The sequence below is a fragment of the Salvia miltiorrhiza genome, chromosome 8 (genome assembly GCF_028751815.1).
Source record: "Salvia miltiorrhiza cultivar Shanhuang (shh) chromosome 8, IMPLAD_Smil_shh, whole genome shotgun sequence".
In the NCBI taxonomy this organism is placed as follows: Eukaryota; Viridiplantae; Streptophyta; class Magnoliopsida; order Lamiales; family Lamiaceae; genus Salvia; species Salvia miltiorrhiza.
In genome coordinates, this window is record NC_080394.1 from 2217855 (window position 1) to 2234970 (window position 17116).

The 17116-nt window shown below is 31.8% G+C and overlaps 3 protein-coding genes across 3 annotated transcripts; all 3 read right to left on the reverse strand.

Annotated features, from left to right (window-relative positions):
- Positions 1-244: 244 nt before the first annotated feature.
- Positions 245-1842, reverse strand: LOC130999907 (kirola-like). Its single transcript, XM_057925603.1, has 2 exons — positions 1502-1842; positions 245-815 (listed from the first exon to the last, which is right to left on the reverse strand). Exons 1-2 carry the CDS (start codon positions 1686-1688, stop codon positions 544-546), a joined length of 459 nt encoding a protein of 152 aa, XP_057781586.1. The 5' UTR covers positions 1689-1842; the 3' UTR covers positions 245-543.
- A 652-nt stretch (positions 1843-2494) lies between these two features.
- Positions 2495-4717, reverse strand: LOC130999908 (kirola-like). The gene is made up of 2 exons (XM_057925604.1): positions 4374-4717; positions 2495-3115 (listed from the first exon to the last, which is right to left on the reverse strand). The coding sequence occupies exons 1-2, from the start codon at positions 4558-4560 to the stop codon at positions 2844-2846; spliced, it is 459 nt and encodes a 152-aa protein (XP_057781587.1). The 5' UTR covers positions 4561-4717; the 3' UTR covers positions 2495-2843.
- A 5286-nt stretch (positions 4718-10003) lies between these two features.
- LOC130999909 (kirola-like) lies at positions 10004-12002 on the reverse strand. The gene is made up of 2 exons (XM_057925605.1): positions 11760-12002; positions 10004-10555 (listed from the first exon to the last, which is right to left on the reverse strand). Exons 1-2 carry the CDS (start codon positions 11944-11946, stop codon positions 10284-10286), a joined length of 459 nt encoding a protein of 152 aa, XP_057781588.1. The 5' UTR covers positions 11947-12002; the 3' UTR covers positions 10004-10283.
- Positions 12003-17116: the final 5114 nt, after the last annotated feature.

The window sequence follows — 17116 nt, forward strand, 5'->3', positions numbered from 1 at the left end:
CTCAAAATTCATTCATGGGACGGAGGGAGTAATTTATATATAAAGTCCAAATTGATATTCCATTCGTTTACAAAAAATAGTCACTTTTTATTATTTTGAGACCCTTAGAAAAATTAATCTATTTTTATTTTTGGAAACTTTTTATCATATGGTGGGTCCATCTCTCCACTCACAATACAATTAATTATCATTATTAATGTTACTTTTTAAGTGAACCTCTTTTTCGCTCATAATACACTAATTATTTTCATTAAAACCATTATTTTTCCTTTACTATTTTTTGTGGACGGATGAAATATTACATTACTTTATTCATACCTCGACTATTATTGAGTGTATACACATGCAAAACACTCATTATTATTACACAACACAAGTACTGAAAACACACGCGCGCGCACACACACACACGTCTTACAACAACGGCTTATTAACTCACAAAGAAACAAGACAACAAAGTACGGCTTAATTACTTAAACTCTTCTTCTTCAACTAATACGTCAGGGGTTCGAGTCATCAGAGAGAGCACACAACTAGAGTAATTTAAGGTTTGGCGAGGTGATGTGTCTCGATGTCTTTGGTGAGGTCGATGAAGTAGGAGAGGAACGAGATGGGATGCCCCACGTCATCATTAAGCATCTCATACTCTAATGTCCACGTCACCAAATCAATGTCACCCGTTGTCTCAACGTGGGCTGTAATAACGAATGTCTTGTATAGCTCCATCCAGTCCCCTTCAATCATCTTGAATACAATCAACTTCTTCTCTTCATCAATCGATTCGATCACCTGTTTATCTCTCTTTTCTTTCCCATCTACACATCACAAATTTTAATTTGTAAATAACATTACAAATTAAAGAATAGTCTACGAATTGTGGTCCGATAAAATATTACTTTATTCGTCCACGATATGGTTTCACTTTGCGGATGGCACGAGTTTTAAAAAAGTGATAGATAATATAGTTGATATAGTTGTGGCCGGGTGTTGTCGTGAGTGGAGTTTGGATATCACTGTTATTGTGAGTGGAGTTTGTGGGTCCTGTTGCTATAAATAAAAGTGAAAATGACATTGTGGACGGATTAAAATGATAAAAGTGGAAACGAGATATCGTGGACAAATGGAGTAATATTTTCCTTCAATTAATTAAATACTCCCTCTGTCCCCCATATTTATGCACATCTTTCACGACACTAGAAAATATTCTATCCGTCTCACTTATCTTGGTACATTTGCTTTTGGCACGAAAATTAATAATAAAGGGTTAAGAATGTATTGCGGGTATGACCCACTTATTTTATGTGTGTAGAGCAAGTAGGGACTACATATTATTTTTGAAAAGTGTTATTATAAATGGGACAAACTAAAAGGAAAAATGTGTCAAGAAATGGGACGGAAGGAGTAACATATAGAGAGGATCCAATCATAACAAGTTTAAGTAAGAATATGAGTAAATCTAGTTAAAATTAATTAAATGTGGTAGTGTCAAGTGAGTACTTACCATGGATGTACCTCCAGCAAATAATGGAACCAACTTGACCAAATTGACCCTCATGAAGATCACAGCCTTGTGTTTTACCAGGGCTAATTGTGGAAAGATCATGTGGTTTGTGCCTAAAAAGTTCATGAAACACATCTCCACCAGCTTTGAATTCTATTGCTGCAATCAACTTCCCATGTAAACCCATCTCCAAAAACTCCCTAATTATAGTAATTAATTTATGAGAGAGAGAGGAGAGAGAGAGAGTATATATATAGAGTTGTTTGCAGCTGTCTTGACTTTATATAGGGGAGGCTCATGATATAAACCACTTTTTTTTTTTTTTGAAAGGGGAAATAATTGACATGCCTTCTAGTATGTTCATATTAATTTATATCTACCAAATCATTCAATAACGGCCCTACACAATAAAGTGAATATGATATGCTGGATAAATAGAAGACATGCATATATGGAGCAATAATCGAGATAAGATTAGGTAGCTAGTTCACTCAAATGATTTTACCTCTATTTATTGATGTATTGATTTGAAAAATACTCAATGATTGTAGTTTGTTTATACATCTTCTTTGATATGACAATAGGGTACTTTATTTAGAGAGTGAAAAAGAAAATAGAAGTTTAATATTATCCTCTAACAAATTAGAGTGACAAAATGTTCTAGTAGTGACATAATATCTGAAGTATTCTGACATTTATAAATGTTATTGTACTAAACAATATGAGGTGTGTAGTTATTATGCGTGTTACAAAAATTATAGCATGTCACAAAGATTAGTGACATTTGCGGATGTAGATAATTTTATGAGATGTAAATGTGTAGTTATTTTGTGTCATGTGAAAGTGTGATTATTTTTTATGACAATATAATTATAATTAGTTATTGAAAAAATATTTATAAGGATAAATGAAAATATTTATAAAGTTCTTTTGTGAATGCCCCTAAAAGAAAAAGCAGGAAGTTCCTTCGTGGATGAAGGTAGTATTACGCAGTAACACAATAAAAATATTATAGAAATCCAAACTGATATTACATTACTTTGTCCATGCCTCGACTACTATTGAGCGTATACACATGCAACACACTTATTATTATTATCATTGAAATAACCTTGAAATAAAACACAACACAAGTACTGAAAACACGCGCGTGCACACACACACACACATCGCTCTGAAAACACGGGCGCGCGCGCGCGCGTACACACACATCTTCCAGCAACGACTTATTGACCCACGAAGAAATAAGACACTAAAGTGCATGCAACCTAATTAATTAGACGCTTCTTCTTCAATCAATAGCTAGGTCGAGAATTCGAGTCACCACAGAAATCACAGTAATTCAAGGTTTGGCGAGGTGATGGGTCTCGATGTCTTTGGTGAGGTCGATGAAGAAGGAGAGCAACGAGATGGGATGCTCCACGTCATCATTAAGCATCTCGTAGTCTAATGTCCACGTCACCAAATCAATGCCACCCGTTGTCTCAACATGGGTTGTAATAACGAAAGTCTTGTATAGCTCCATCAAGTCCCCTTCAAGCATCTTGAATTCAATCAACTTCTTCTCTTCATCAATCGATTGGATCACTTGTTTTGCTCTCTTCTCTTTCCCATCTATACATCACAAATTTTAATTTGTAAAATAATATTTCTCCATAAAGAATAGTCGATTCGACCATATAGAGAATTATTTCTTAAACATAATAGCAACTTCATACAAGTTAAACAATTTAATTTTCTGTATCCGACTACTAAATTCACTATTTTAGTAATACTAGCAGGGAGCACGTGCACTGCATGCGTACCTAGCTCTCATTTAACATATAATAAATTTCTAGTTTAATATTGTATATTACATAAATATATTTCAATTAAAAAATTAAGAGTGATATAAGTATGGTAGAAATATACTCCGTCAGACCACCAAAAAAAAAAAAAAACATTTTATCAATTTGTTCCATCGCAGAAAATATATCATGTATTTCCATTTTTAGTAAGTATAGTCTGGTAACGATATTACCCATTATTTACTACTAATATTTTGTCATTATACACCATTTAACCAAATTTATCAATTAAAACTATAATAAAAGTGAGACATTATTTTATTCCATCAATGCACACAGCCCTCGATACTCCTTATTTACCGATATTGCCATTAGTGGACCCATCACTCAATCAAATTAATCACTTTAAAATTAAAATAAAAATAGAATCATTGTTCCACTCACAATACTAGCCATTATAAAAGAAATAACACTCCAGTTTTTAGTAAATGGAGGGACTATAATATTATATTATTTTCATTCGATTAAAAATATACTCCATATATAGTATTAGGTAAATCGAATTCCGCAAATAAAACTCTTTTAATAACAGTATAGATTTATTATAATAATTAATAAAGATCACTGTTATATATGTTAATATTTATCATTAAAATATATATACTCTAAATTAATTCTCTAACTATGGAATAATTGAACCCAAGTACCAATCATTAACTTGAAACTAAAGAATAACAACAAAAAAAAGATTAATAGTTAGACACCAGAAAATAACATAGGATCCAACCATAATAAGTTTAATTACAATACATGATTGATAAGGTGCATGATTGATCGTATTTTATTCCTCAATAGTAGGATTTCTCCAATCCCATAATTTCAATTGGATATGAATCAAACAAAACTAGTTTAAATGATAGAAATCATCAAGAGTCTTGTGATATCCCAAAATTTCAATTCATCAAAGTAAATAATGGATATTAAATTTACTATTTTTATCTATTCAGTCTAATAAATCGAAGGAGTTTGAATATATTAATATGAGTAAATCTAATTATATGTGGTAGTGTCAAGTGAGTACTTACCATGAGTGTACCTCCAGCAAATGATGGAACCAACATGACCAAATTGACCCTCATGAAGATCACAAGCATGCACTTTATCAGGGGTAGCTTTGGAAATATGGTCTGGCTTGTGCCTGAAAAGTTCATGAAACACATCTCCACCAGCTTTGAATTCTACTGCTGCAATCAATTTCCCATGTAAACCCATCTCCAAATTTCCCTAATTATATAGTAATTAATTTATGAGTGAGTGAGTGAGAGAGAGAGGTACATAGAGTTGTTTGCAGTCTTGCCTTTATATAGGGGAGGCTCATGATATACACCACATGTTTTATATTTTTTAATGGGGAACAATTAATATGCACAGTGCGAATCCTTCTAGGTTTTTCTTATATATATATATAGGGTGTGGTTCTAGAGAGAACTACATTATTTGTGAGAACGGGAGAACCATCAAATCTAATGCATTCACTGTAAAAATTAATGCATTCGCCGTTAAAATTAATGCACTCAAAAAAATAAAAAAAAATTGCTCCCTTCAGGATTCGAACCCAGGATCTGCATTCATCCAACAAGATGATGCATCCACCGTAGATCTTGATGAGCGAATGGTTAAAAATGATTCTCCGTTTTTTATTTATTTATGGTTCTTTCTTGAACCTCTCCCTATATATATATATATATATATATATATATATATATATATATATATATATATATATATAGGAGAGGGATCTTTGGAGAATTATATTTTTCAAGAGAATGAAGAATAATGAATAAATCTATAAATTTTACGAACAAATCAACATAACTAATGACAGATGTATTCAGTAAATACGGTAAAAATAGTGAAAATCTCGCCCCTATCTACGATACATTGATTTATTCATTGAAATTATAGACTTATTCGAACGCATTCTCTATTCTCAAAATATTTAGCATTCTTCATGGATCTTCTCCATATATATATATATATATATATATAATTTATTTCTAAAAATTCATTCAATAATAACGACCCTACACAATATCGTGGCTAATAGTTAGAGATGTTTGGTTATAATCTTATTTTAAAGAGCTTATAAGAAGCAGTTTTTTAAGAGCTTATAAGTTATCAAAGTGTTTGAATAATTGAGCTTATGAGTTAGAGATAATTTTTAATTAGAAAGAAAAAATCTTTGTTAGAGAGATAAAATCAAAGAGAGATGTACTTGAGAGGATATATGATAAAAATAAAAAGTCATACCTGAATAATATTTATATATAAAATTTTGAAAAATAAGTATTTTTTGTAGAACTTATAAACTGTTTAGGAGCTCATTTTGTCAAACATTTTAAAAGAGCTAATAAGCTCTTAAACAATTTATAAGCTGCTTTAAATAACTTATAAGTCAAACACCCCCTTATGGAGCAATCGAGATAAGTTTAGGTAGCTAGTTCACTCAACTGTTTTTATCTATATTGATTGATGTATTGATTTTGAAAAATTCATCAATAATTGCTATGACAACAGTTTATTTTATTTAGAGAGTGAAAAAGAAAAGAGAAGATTAATATATCCTCAAATTAGTGATAATTAATTGGTGAGACGGTCCCAGCAATTAGCTTACACTATAACAAAATGTATGAAGTATTGTGACATTTATATATAAATGTTATTATACTTTTTTGATCGGACAAAGTAATGTTAGAAGTTAACAGTTAGTACCCCAAACACTCCAAGAAAAAATTCAGTTCTTGGTATATCACCTATCATCTCCTTCATGTTCTTAATAAAAAATTTATAGGTTTTTGTATTCATATTGACTGCAATACATTTGCTTACACTCGATATATATATGAACAGCATTTTTGTTTGAATCTTGCAAATGATGCCATCTATAATTTTTTTGATGTGAGATGTTGTTCTAGTGGTTGTTGGAATAACTGCTGCGTCTCCAATCTTTAACAACAGCAGTACCCGCCAACTGTTTGATAAAAATACAGAGAGAGAGAGGATTTATTGAGGTGAGTAACTATTATGCGTATCACAAAAATAAAATATTATCTTAAAATTTATTGACATTTGAGGGTGTAGTTAATTTTGTGATGTATAAAAAAATTTAATGACATGCTTTTATTTTGGTGACACGCATAATAATTGTCCAATTACAACATGTCACAATTTGAATTAGTTATATAAGTGTCATTATTTGACAAAAAATATTTTACTATTGAAACATTTTGTTGTAGTGAATTCTACTGCTGCAATCAACTTCCCATGTAATCCCATCTCATGCTCTAATTAATTTTTATTGAAATGAATATGTATATATGTGTATACTTGTGAGTAAAAAGAAATGGGATGCATAGAATTCTTTCCCTATCATCCCTTCGTATAGGTCAAGATCCGACATCATGATATGGCCACTTGAATTTTTTTACTTCTTTTTATTATTTATTTAGTAATCATTTACCTAATTGGGATGGGGATATGCGTCTAGTGGGCCCATTCTAATTTGATTTTATTGTTATTATGTATAGTTAATGTCATTAGTCTTTAGATATATGAACTTTTAGTCAATTCATAAATTGCATGTAAATTTTAATTTTAACATGATATCACAGAGTTCGAGGGTTTTTTAGGACAGTAACTTAGATTGATTTAGAAATTAGGACAATAACTTTCGAACTTGTAAAAATAGGACACTAATTTTTTTTAGAGTAAAACATGACACTAATTAATAAGTGTTGCATCCGCAGGACATTTTTTAGCCAATTATCGGCTGAAAAATGTCCTATTTTTACGACGTTTATTAATTAGTGTCCTATTTTACTCTAAAAAATAATTAGTGTCCTATTTTTACAAATCCGAAAGTTATTATTCTAATTTTCAAATCAATCTAAGTTAATGTCCTAAAACATCCCCTGACTCTGATATCACATAAATTTATAATTTATTATAGTTTTTCATTAAATTAAAATTCTCATTTTTTCTTAAATCTTTTAAGAGGTACTACCGTACTGGTGCATAAATATTGTTGAAATATAAATAAACTTGATTTTTAAGTAAAGATATTTGAGAAGAAAAATCTAGAATAAAGAATAAAAATAAAATATAGGAACTAAGTAGAATAGTCTAGAACTTAATTTATAAATGCAACTTGCATTACTTAATCTATAAGAATGTAAGCCTAGCTAGTTAACCGACATTGTACACTATAAATATGTATTGTATCATTTCAATTTGGAAGTGAAGAAAAGAAATAGCATTAAATACTTCACATTACATTTTGATCTCCACATTTCTTAAATACACACACACGTCCACACACTTGCACAATATTTCTCCATATTTTCTCCCATCAATTAAATAAATTCTCCATTATATATACTTAAATTCCAACAAAGTGGTATCCGAGCCATAAAATCCTACCTGTGGAATGGCCAACCTACAATCGTTTCAAGTCCCCATGCTCAACAAGAGCAACTTCGACAATTGGAGCATCAAGATGAAGGCGCTATTGGGAGCCCACGACGTTTGGGAGATCGTGGAGAACGGCTACGAGGAGCCGCAGGACGAGGCCGCACTATCCCAACAACAAAAGGATAGATTGCGAGACGCGAGAAAGAGAGACAAGAAGGCTCTCTGTCTCATTTATCAAGCGCTCGGGGACGACGATTTCGAGAAGATCTCGAATGCGAGTACCGCCAAAGAAGTGTGGGAGAAGCTCCAGAACGCGTGCAAAGGAGCGGAGCAAGTAAAAAAGGTACGACTTCAAACTTTAAGAGGAGAGTTTGAGTCTTTACATATGAAAGAGTCCGAATCGATTTCGGATTATTTTTCAAGAGTCTTGGCGGTGTCTAATCAAATGAAAAGAAATGGTGAAAAATTGGAGGATGTTAGAATTATGGAGAAAATATTGCGCTCACTAACCCCACAGTTTGAGCACATTGTGGTGACGATCGAAGAAACTAAAAATTTGGAGGAGATGACAATCGATCTCTTGTTGGGGTCGTTGCAAGCATATGAAGAGAAGCAAAAGAAGAAGCAAGAAATTTCAGAGCAACTTTTAAAGTTGCAAGTAAGCCCGAAAGAGAAAGGAGAAGGTCCGAGCAATGGCCATGGACAATTCGGGAGAGGCCGTGGTCAAGGTCAAGAACGAGGAAGAGGTCGTGGACGTGGACGAGGACGAGGAGGCTTCGTCAACAGTAGTGAAAGAAAGGAGTTTCCAAAAACGTCGGAGGAGAAAAAGTGGACCCGACATTGTTCAAGAGCTTGGTTGGAAGTTTACGGTACTTAACTTGCACAAGGCCGGACATTCTTTATGCGACAGGACTCGTGAGTCGCTATATGGAGAATCCAACCACTACGCATTTCAAGGCGGCAAAGAGAATTCTTCGCTACCTCAAAGGTACGCTCAACTATGGTCTGTTCTATTCAAGTACTGATGATTATAAGCTTGTTGGGTATAGTGATAGCGATTGGGCTGGAGATAATAATGATCGGAAGAGTACAAGCGGATTCGTGTTCTTCATGGGAGACACCGCTTTTACCTGGATGTCGAAGAAGCAACCCATAGTCACGCTGTCAACATGTGAAGCTGAATATGTGGCTGCCACATCCAGTGTTTGCCATGCAGTTTGGCTACGAAGTTTATTGGAAGAGCTTGGATGGCCACAAAAGGAGCCAACAACGATTTGCGTGGATAATAAGTCAGCAATCGCGCTCTCAAAGAATCCGGTTTTTCATAATCGAAGTAAGCATATTGACACCCGCTTCCACTACATCAGAGAATGCATTGCAAAGAAGGAGGTTCAAGTGGAATATGTGAAATCAAAAGATCAAGTTGCCGACATCTTCACAAAGCCGCTCAAATACGAAGACTTTATCAAGTTCAGAAGTCTGTTGGGAATGACAAATCAAGTTTAAGGGGGAGTGTTGAAATATAAATAAACTTGATTTTTAAGTAAAGATATTTGAGAAGAAAAATCTAGAATAAAGAATAAAAATAAAATATAGGAACTAAGTAGAATAGTCTAGAACTTAATTTATAAATGCAACTTGCATTACTTAATCTATAAGAATGTAAGCCTAGCTAGATTGTTCTAGAGATTGACTAAGTCGGCTAGTTAACCGACATTGTACACTATAAATATGTATTGTATCATTTCAATTTGGAAGTGAAGAAAAGAAATAGCATTAAATACTTCACATTACATTTTGATCTCCACATTTCTTAAATACACACACACGTCCACACACTTGCACAATATTTCTCCATATTTTCTCCCATCAATTAAATAAATTCTCCATTATATATACTTAAATTCCAACAAATATTCGATTGAAAGTTTATGTATTGCACCAAATTTAAAGTTTACATATAATTTATGAATCTTCAAAACTCCCTAATTATATAATTAATTATGAGAGAGAAAGAGAGTTGTTTCCAGTCTTGACTTTATACAGGCGAGGCTCATCTCGCTTCATGATATATGCCACTTGTTATCTTTTTTTAATTAGAGGGTGTTTGACTAAGTTTATTTAGAGAGCTCATAAACTTATTTGAGAGTTCCCTCATGTTTTTTAATAATTTAAATGTCTATAATATTAGAGTTTATTATATTTAAATAACTATCACTTTATAGTAAATATTTTTACAATAATGTGACACACTAAAATATTTATACAGAAAATCCAAACTGGTATTACATTACTTTTTCCATACCTCTATATACACATGTGACACATTATTATTATTGATATAACCTTGAAATAAAGCACAACACACAACTACTGAAAACACGCACGTGCACACACGCGCACATCTTAACTTATTAACTCACGAAGAAAGAAGACAACAAAGTGAACGTAAATTAATCAGACGTTTCCTCTCCAACTAATAAGTCGGAGGTTCGAGTCATCACCGAGATCACACCTCGAGTAATTCAAGGTTTGGCGAGGTGATGGGTCTCAATGTCTTTGGTGATGTCGATGACGTAGGAGAGGAACGAGATGGGATGCTCCACGTCTTCATTAAGCATCTCGTAGTCAAATGTCCACGTCACCAAATCAATGTCACCCATTGTCTCAACGTGGATTGTAATAACGAAAGTTTTGTAAAGCTCCATCAAGTCCCCTTCAAGCATCTTGAATTCAATCAACTTCTTCTCTTCATCAATCGATTGGATCACTTGTTTTGCTCTCTTCTCTTTCCCATCTATACATTCACAAATTTTTATTTATAAAATAACATTATAAAGAATCTCCCTCCGTCGCACGAATCTTGACACGTTAAGTTTCGGCACGAAAATTAAATAATTGTAGATTAGTTTTTAATATAATGAATCCTAATTAATATTGATCATTAAAGTATGAAGGCCTAAACAATTATATATATACTCAGGGGCGTAGCCAGGGGGGCTAGGGGGGGCTGAAGCCCCCTCCCAAATTTTGAGTTTTTTTTTTATAATATATATAGATATATGTTTATATTATAAAAGAAATTTGTTTTACAAAAGTTGATTATCTTGTTATATTCTTCCATTTATAATTAATTTAAGGATAAATGTGTTATTTAAAACTATATAATCTATAAAAATATTATACATTATTATCACTATTATGCTTGTCTTTTAATAGAAAATGCCTAAAATGGATGGAATGCCCAAAAAAAATTTGTTTGCTATTATTACTATGCTTGTCTTTTATTATTATTGATTCTAGCTTGTAATTTATTGAAAATATATAATTTATGAAAATATTGTTCGTTATTATTGTTATTATGCTTGTCTATTAATAAAAAATGCCTAAAATGTACGAAATGACAAAAAAAAGTTTGTAATGTATTGAAATTAATTTGTATCATATTGAAACTATATAGTATATGAAAATGGTGTTTTTTATAATTACTATTATGCTTGTCTTTTAATAAAAAATGCTTTAAAAATACAGAATGTCCCAAAAAAATTTGTAATGTATTGAAACTAATTTGTTATATATTTAAATTATATAATCTATGAAAATATTGTTCTTTATTATTACTATTATGCTCGTCTTTTAATAAAATAATGCCTTAAATATACAGAATGTCCAAAAAAAATTTCTCGGGGGCGGCAACCCCCATGTAAGCTCAGTCCCCTCCCAAATTAATTTCTGGCTCCGCCACTGTATATACTCTAAATTAATTCTCTAATTAGGGAATAATTGACCCTAACTATCAATCATTAACATGAAACTGAATAATAACTAAAAAGATATATCAATCGCTAGACACCAAGAAATAACAAAGAATCCGAATACTACATTGCCAACCCTAATAAGTGTATATATATCAATGAGTAAAAATCAAGATAAAATTATACGTGAACATATTTGATAACTAATTAATTACGATAATATGGCAGTATCATTTGAGTACTTACCATGGGTGTACCTCCAGCAAATAATGGACCCAACATGACCAAATTGACCCTCATGAAGATCACAACCTTGTATTTTTTTAGGGGTAATTGTGGAAAAATTTTGAGGATTGTTTTTGGTAAGTTCAAGAAACACATCTGCACCAGCTTTAAATTCTACTGCTGCAATCAACTTCCCATGTAAACCCATCTCCAAAAATTAACCCCTAATTATATAGTTAATTTATGAGAGAGAGAGAGACAGTAGAGTTGTTTGCAGTCTTCACTTTATATAGGCGACGACGAGGCTCACCTCACCTCATGATATTGGCCACTTGTTTTCTTTTAATTGGAGGGTGTTTGGCTAAATTTATTTTAGAGAGTTTATAAGCTCGAATAGCTTATAAAATGTTTAAAGAGTTTATAAGATGTAATGTCTCAAATGCATATAAGTTGTCAAAATGCTTGAATAATTGTGCTTATAAAGTAGAGAAAGTTGTGAACTATAGAGAAAATTGAAAACATAATGATATATGATGGTAATAACAAATAATAGTAAAACTATTTTCGTAAAAAGATTGTTGGGTTTTGAATCAATAAATTAGGGTTGAGAAAATTATCTTTTGATGAGCTTTAAAGCTCTAGAAGCTTATTTTTATTGTTGCCAAACAATTCTCAAGTATATTTTTATTGTTTATTTTGCCAAACACTCGTATTCATATTGACAGCAATACATTTGCTTACACTCAATTTACGAACAACAGATATCGTTGTAGTGGTTGTTGGAATAGCTGCTACGTGTAAGAACTTTAACAACAGTAGTGCCCACTAACTGTTTGACAAAACTACCAAGAGAATATTTTTGGGGATGAGCGAAACAGAAGAAGAAAGAGAGAAAAAATAAAATAAAATGCCATATGACTAAAGCGTGCCTACAGTTTTAAAATACAAACTATAACATGAATTCTATATACGTAGATATGAATTTGATGTGAAAATATATGAATTCGGAAGTTACAAAATTTTATCAGCATTATGGTGGTATAGAATCGTTTAATTTGTGAAAATTGAAGCTGCACCATCTTTGTAGATAATTGATACAAAGGCATACTTCCTCCGTCCATGAAAGAACTGCCTAGGAGGGAGTGACACGCGTTTTAAGAAAAATATTATTGAGTGTATTAAAAGTGGAGAAAAAGTTATTGAGTGTATTGAGAGTGGTGAAAATGTATTATAATTAATATTAAAAGTTATGAAAAAGTGAAAGTAAAAGTAATTATAAGTGGTGGGGTATAGTCCCAAAATAGATGGGAAGTTTTTTTTGGAAATCTAAAAAAAAAAATAGGAAGTTTTTTCATGGACCGATGGAGTATTACTTTTTTAGTAGGGACGGTCTGCAGAGAATAATGAGTAGATTATAGACAAATGTAAAATATTTGTCATGTTATACGCATAGTTGTCATAATTAGCCCGACTACTTTAGTGTCTCAACCTTTCGTGGACCGAGGGAATATTACTTATTTTAGTAGGGACGGTCTGCAGAGAATAATGAGTAGATTATAGACAAATGTAAAATATTTGTCATGTTATAAGCAGAGTTGTCATAATTAGGCCGACTACTTTAGTGTCTCAAACCCAAAAAAAATATATAGTCTTGAGCTTGCGGATCCGAGTTAAAACCCAATCAGGCGGACCAAATTTTAGCCTAATTAAGTAATTAGTGTGGGTTCTCTTTCGTGGCAAATTTATCATAAGAAAATGAGGGATAAAAAAAGATGGGAAAAAATTATCATCACGATCTTTTTTAAAGTGGAAAACATAGGTTTATAAGATCAGTTCCCTAAGGCAAATATTATCACATCAATCCCATAATAATAGTATCATGAATTGGAGTGAAAATGAGGAAAAATGGGATGATCGAAATTTTTTCCATCCTTCCCAAGAAAAATTATCTTTCTTACAAAACTTGTGAAAATATTGAAAAAATATGAAAATATATATTTTCCATCAAATATAACGCGCCATTATTGGTTGGGCCCCGTCCGAGGTCTACGTTCGGCCAGGTGGGCTCGGACTGGCCAAGCCGGTCCGACAACGTCTACTCATATTTTTCACATGTATATAGACATATGTCGGACTGGCCAAGTCACATGCATGCATGATATATACGCTCCCTGAATTGGCTCTATATGAGATATAGCTTTTGCAGCATTGATTGATGCCGACATTGTTATTTGATTAATGACATTTTTGGATGTGCTATATTGTTGATTGAACAATAATACTAGTACTTTTTTTTAGGCAAACAATAATATTCCATTTGTCATTTTGGCACTGTCCTCCAATGAATTCATGTGTAGCTCCCTCCGTCCCTCAAATGACTTCCTATATTTTTCTTTTTAGGATGTCTCTCAAATAACTTCCTATTCATTTTGGGACATTACCCCACCACTAATAATATTTCATTTATTCTTAGTTTTGAACCTTTCACCATTCTCAATACTAATTATTACACATTTTCACCACTTTCAATATTAGTTATAAAAAATTTTCTCCACTATCAATACACTTAACAATTTTTTAAAAATCCGTGCCGTCCCCTACTAGGAAGTTATTTGGGGGACGGAGGGAGTATTTAGGAATAAATTTGAACAGACAAAATTATAATATTATACCTAATAAGTCAAAATAAATATAAAAATTTCGGTAGTGCACTTCCTGTAGTCAGAAGTAGACACATAAGGGTGCCTCCAACAATGAAGTTAGTTTTCAGCTTCCAAATTGCCATATCACTGCCACATCAGCTTTAGAAACTCACCTACTTTTTTCTCTCAGATCTCCTCCAATAATAAACCAGTTTCTCACTTTTTTCATGGCCCCACCATAATACATACTCCCTCTATATATCTATATATATGTTTCCCTATTAATTTTATTTGCATTATTATTTATATATTTTAATTTTATTTTTAATTTAAAATTCTATATTTTAATTATCTAATAAAATAAATTAACTTTAAAATTATAAATAATAATTAAAATTGTATTACTAAAATTAAAATTAATTTAATTGAAAATACATAAATTGCATTCATTTTACAATACTGAAGCATAAAATAAATAAAACACGTCCAATGCAAAATATAAACAAAAGAAGTCTGCCAAAAAGAATAAAATAAAGCAACAAAAGTCAATGAAAAAAAAAACAATCAGCGAAAGGATTAAACAAATGAAAAGAAAAAACAATTAAACAGTGAAAAGCTACTAATCATTTAGCCGCAAAAAAATAGGAAAAGGAAAATAAAATGGTAAAAGGTGAAAGAGGGGCCCGCATGTGCCAGTGTGAAGCTGTGCACCTGGTTTCCTCGGTTTTGGTGTAGAAACTGGTTCCCATTATCTCCAATGATAGTTTCAAGTTTAAGAAACTAGAAACAGGTGCCGTTGGAGGCACCCTAACAATTTTAGGATAACTAAAATCGATTTTTTCAAGGGTGTGAAATTAAAAAAAATTGAAATATTAAGTAGTACTAATTAATTTAAAAAATTGATTGGGGGCTCCCCTAGCACCCACTATGTCTGCCACTTCATTATTACTATTTGGAATCCACCCAACTAAGGCATCTATATGTAAAACGAGAGGGTTTTGATCAGACAAGAAGTTGTGCTGATCTTTTCTTCCTAATTTTCTCCTTCAACATTTGACTTTTGTTTTGGATGTGTGGAGTGAGTGACTTGTTTATTTTTATCATGTTACTAATTAATGATTGATTAATTGATTATGGAAGGTTATATCTGTAATAAGTACTCTATTTTATTCAAGAATTTAAACTTATGTACCAAACACATATAAAAATATATCTACCTTTTTTTATCTTATAACGTATCTACGATATATATCTTGAATTTAATCTATCTTGATTCTTGGCTTATCATAACATAGCTACCAAACGAGGAGTGAGCGTTTATTTTGCATGATTGAGTATTTTTATCTTCAAGAGTAGGATTTCAAGCAAAACTAGTTTAAATAATAGAAATAATGAAGGGCCTTGGAATCAAATATCTCAAAATTTCAATCCATTAAGTAAACAAGGAATTTACCTTACTATTTTTATCTAACAAGGCTAATCTTTCAAAGTAAATGCCTTTAAGGAGACATTTACTTCTAAAGATTAGTCTGAATAGATAAAAATAGTATATCAGCATTTCTATGGTTTTGAATTGTTGGAATAAATTTAGTTCTTGGTATATCATCTATCATCTCCTTCATGTTATTAATAAAAAATTTCTGGGTTTTCGTATTCATATTGACTGCAATACATTTGCTTACATTCGATATTTGTGATGAGAGATGTTCTAAGGTTGTTGGAATAACTGCCGCGTGCCCAAACTTTAACAACAGCAACACCCACCAACTGTTTGATAAAAATACAGAGAGAGAGAGGATTTGGGGGTTGAACGTACGAAATAGAACAAGAAAGAAAGAAAGAAAGAAAACTTCGCCGTGTTCTCTTTCGATCGAGAAAGAGAACTCTTATTCATCCGGAAGAAACGATTTAGGCCGACTAAAGCATGCTAGTCCTGCAGACCTGTTGTTTCCCAAGGTTAACACATCAACAGATTATAATGTGCACATTGCACTATAATTGAGGTGAGTAACTATTATGCGTGTCACAAAAATAAAAATTTGTCACAAAGTTTAATGACATTTGTTGTTGCAGTTAATTTTGTGATATACAAAAAAATTTAATGACATGTTTTTTATTTTGGTGACACGCATAATAATTATCCAATTACAGCATGTCACAATTTGAATTAGTTATATAAGTGTCATTATTTGACAAAAATCATTTTACTATTGAAACATTTTGTTGTAGTGAATTTTACTGCTGCAATCAAGTTCCCATGTAATCCCATCTCAAAATTGCTCTAATTAATTTTTATTGAAATGAATATGTATATATGTGTATACTTGTGAGGAAAAGAAATGGGATGCATAGAATTCTTTCCCTATCTTCCCTTCGTATAGGCCAAGCTCCGACATCATGATATGGCCACTTGAAATTTTTTAATTCTTTTTATTATTTATTTAGTAATCATTTACCTAATTGGGATGGGGATATGCGTCTAGTGGGACCCATTCTAATTTGATTTTATTGTTATTATGTATAGTTAATGCCATTAGTTATGGCCATCTATTTAGTTTGGGTATTAATCTTTAAATATATGAACTTTTAGTTAATTCATAAATTGCATGTAAATTTTAATTTTAACATGATATCACATAAATTTATAATTTATTATAGTAAATATTTTTACAATAATGTGACACTAAAATATTTATACAGAAAATCCAAACTGGTATTACATTACTTTTTCCATAC